Source organism: Rosa rugosa, chromosome 5, assembly GCF_958449725.1.
Source record: "Rosa rugosa chromosome 5, drRosRugo1.1, whole genome shotgun sequence".
Taxonomy (NCBI): domain Eukaryota; kingdom Viridiplantae; phylum Streptophyta; class Magnoliopsida; order Rosales; family Rosaceae; genus Rosa; species Rosa rugosa.
The window spans coordinates 30,186,499-30,188,945 of record NC_084824.1 but is presented as its reverse complement, the minus strand read 5'-3'; the positions used below and the strand labels follow the sequence as shown (position 1 = coordinate 30,188,945).

Below are 2,447 nucleotides of genomic sequence, written 5' to 3'. Positions count from 1 at the left end.
CCATTTATTCTTGGCATATTCTCGATATCGAACTAAACATACTATTTTCTCACAGTAAAAATGGGGCATGACACTGTGCCACGGCCTACAATTTTACTCATAATTTAGTCGCTCATAGAGTCATATATATAGATCAAAGACTCAAAAGTAAACAAGAACTTTCGATCAACAAAAAAAATAAAAATAAAAAAAATAAACAGACACAGAATGTGACTCGATCTCAAGAGGAAACCATTACATTCCTTACCAACATTCCGTGAAGGATTTTCAACCACATAATATACCAACAACAAACCGCCCGCATCAATGAACAAAACATAATTTTTGCCTGCACGAAAGCAACAAATCTTAAATGCCTAACCAAACCCTGGACGTCATTGATGAGCATATTAATTATCATACTCCCAACTCTCACTAAAGTGACTAAACTTGTAGCCTTCTAAAACCATATATGACCAGTCCATTCATATATATGGTAACCCCAAAACCCATACAGAACCAAAAGCAAAAAATCAAAGAAGTTGAGAGAATGGGTTTTGATGAGGAGCATATAGTGATGCTACCATTCTTGGCTCAAGGCCATCTGATCCCATTCCTAGCCCTAGCCAAGCAAATCCAGCAAAGAACAGGCTTCACCATCACCATCGCCACCACCCCACTCAACGCCCAATACCTACGTTCTCCCCAACCTAACAGCAACATCCACTTGGCCGAGCTTCCCTTCCGCAGTGAAGACTATGGCCTCCCCCCAAACACGGAGAACTCAGAGAATATACCTCTCGACTTATTCGGAACCCTACTCACTGCATCGCAACATCTAGAAGCTCCGACTCGCCGTCTAGTCTCGGACATCACCGAAAAGGAAGGCAAGCCACCGCTTTGCTTAATCTCCGACGTGTTTTTTGGGTGGGCTGTGAATGTAGCAAAAAGCTCTGGCACCGTCAACGTCGCTATCACCACCGCAGGGGCTTACGGCACGACGGCGTTTATGTCCTTGTGGCAACATCTCCCACATTGTAGTGTGTCTTCAGACGATGAGGAGTTCCACATTCCGGGGTTCCCAGAACGGTGTCGTCTGACACAGTCTCACTTGCATAAGTTTCTCAGAGCTGCCGATGGTACGGATTCTTGGTCGAGATTTTTTCGGACGCAGACCTCGCTTTCGATGAAGTCTTTTGGTTGGATGTGCAACACCGTTGAAGAAATCGAGCCGTTCGGATTGAAAGTGTTGCGAAATTACATCAAGCTCCCTGTTTGGTCCATTTTGGCTTCCAACATTTCCAGCCAAAAATATTCCAGCAAGAAATGGGGAATTTCGGCAGAGAAATGCACCGAGTGGCTTGACTCGCACAGTGCCGATTCGGTGGTGTACATCTCATTTGGTTCCCAGAACACGATCAGCGCCTCCCAGATGATGGAATTGGCCAAAGGTTTGGAAAAGAGCGGGATGCCTTTTGTCTGGGTCATAAGGCCACCGGTGGGGCACGACATGAAGGGCGAGTTCCGATCAGAATGGCTGCCGGAGCGTTTCGAGGAGCGAATAAGGGAGAAGAAGCGAGGGTTATTGGTGCACAACTGGGCCCCGCAGCTGGAGATACTATCGCACGTGGCGACGCGCGCGTTTGTAAGTCACTGCGGGTGGAATTCGGTGCTGGAGAGCTTGAGCAGAGGGGTGCCGATCATTGGGTGGCCGCTGGCGGCGGAGCAGACGTATAACTCGAAGATGTTGACGGAGGAGATGGGTGTGAGTGTGGAGCTGACGAGGGGTGTGAACAGTAATGTAGAGGCGGAAGAGGTGAGGAGAGTGATTGAGTTTGTGGTGGATGAGAGTGGCGAAGGTGGTGAGATGAGGAGAAGAGCTCACCAGCTCATGGAGAAGATAAGAGGAGCTGTACGGGAGGATGGTGAAGCAAAGGGATCTTCCGTTAAAGCTATGGATGATTTTGTTACTGAACTTTTATTACAGAGAGAAGAAAGAGGATCAAAAATCAATTAAATCTGTATTTTTAATTAGCTGTTACCTTGGCCGGAGGGGAAAAAAGATCAAGGAGTTTCCAGTTCAAAATAGTTGGTGTTTTTATTTTTATTTTTATTTTTATTTTTTTTTATCTTATTCAAGAATCTCATTTATAGAGTCATTTTCAAATAAAGAAAATCTCACATAGAACAAAACTATTTTTGGCATAATCGTTAGATGTAATTTTAGCTTTTTATTTTTATTACAATATAGGGGATCAAACTCCTGACCCAACATATACGTACAGATCGGATTATGTCCTCTGAATGATTAGAGAAAGATAGAACTTTGAAAAAATAGGACCTAGGGTTTGCAATTAATAAAAAGTTGGGTAAATATCAGAAATTGTTGCTATAGTTTAGCTTGCTCGACACTTTGGTCATTTAACTTTTGAATATATCACTTTAGTCACTCATTATATATCGTTTAT

General features: G+C 43.7%; 1 protein-coding gene across 1 annotated transcript; it reads left to right on the top strand.

The window, feature by feature from the left end:
- The first annotated feature begins 466 nt into the window (after positions 1–466).
- LOC133710830 (crocetin glucosyltransferase 3-like) lies at positions 467–2,144 on the top strand. The gene has a single exon (XM_062136972.1). The coding sequence runs from the start codon at positions 473–475 to the stop codon at positions 1,994–1,996; it is 1,524 nt and encodes a 507-aa protein (XP_061992956.1). The 5' UTR covers positions 467–472; the 3' UTR covers positions 1,997–2,144.
- The last annotated feature ends 303 nt before the right edge of the window (positions 2,145–2,447 follow it).

Bases quoted from the DNA above. Each gene is read 5' to 3' on its own strand.
- LOC133710830 (XM_062136972.1), top strand. From the start codon at position 473: ATGGTAACCCCAAAACCCATACAGAACCAAAAGCAAAAAATCAAAGAA.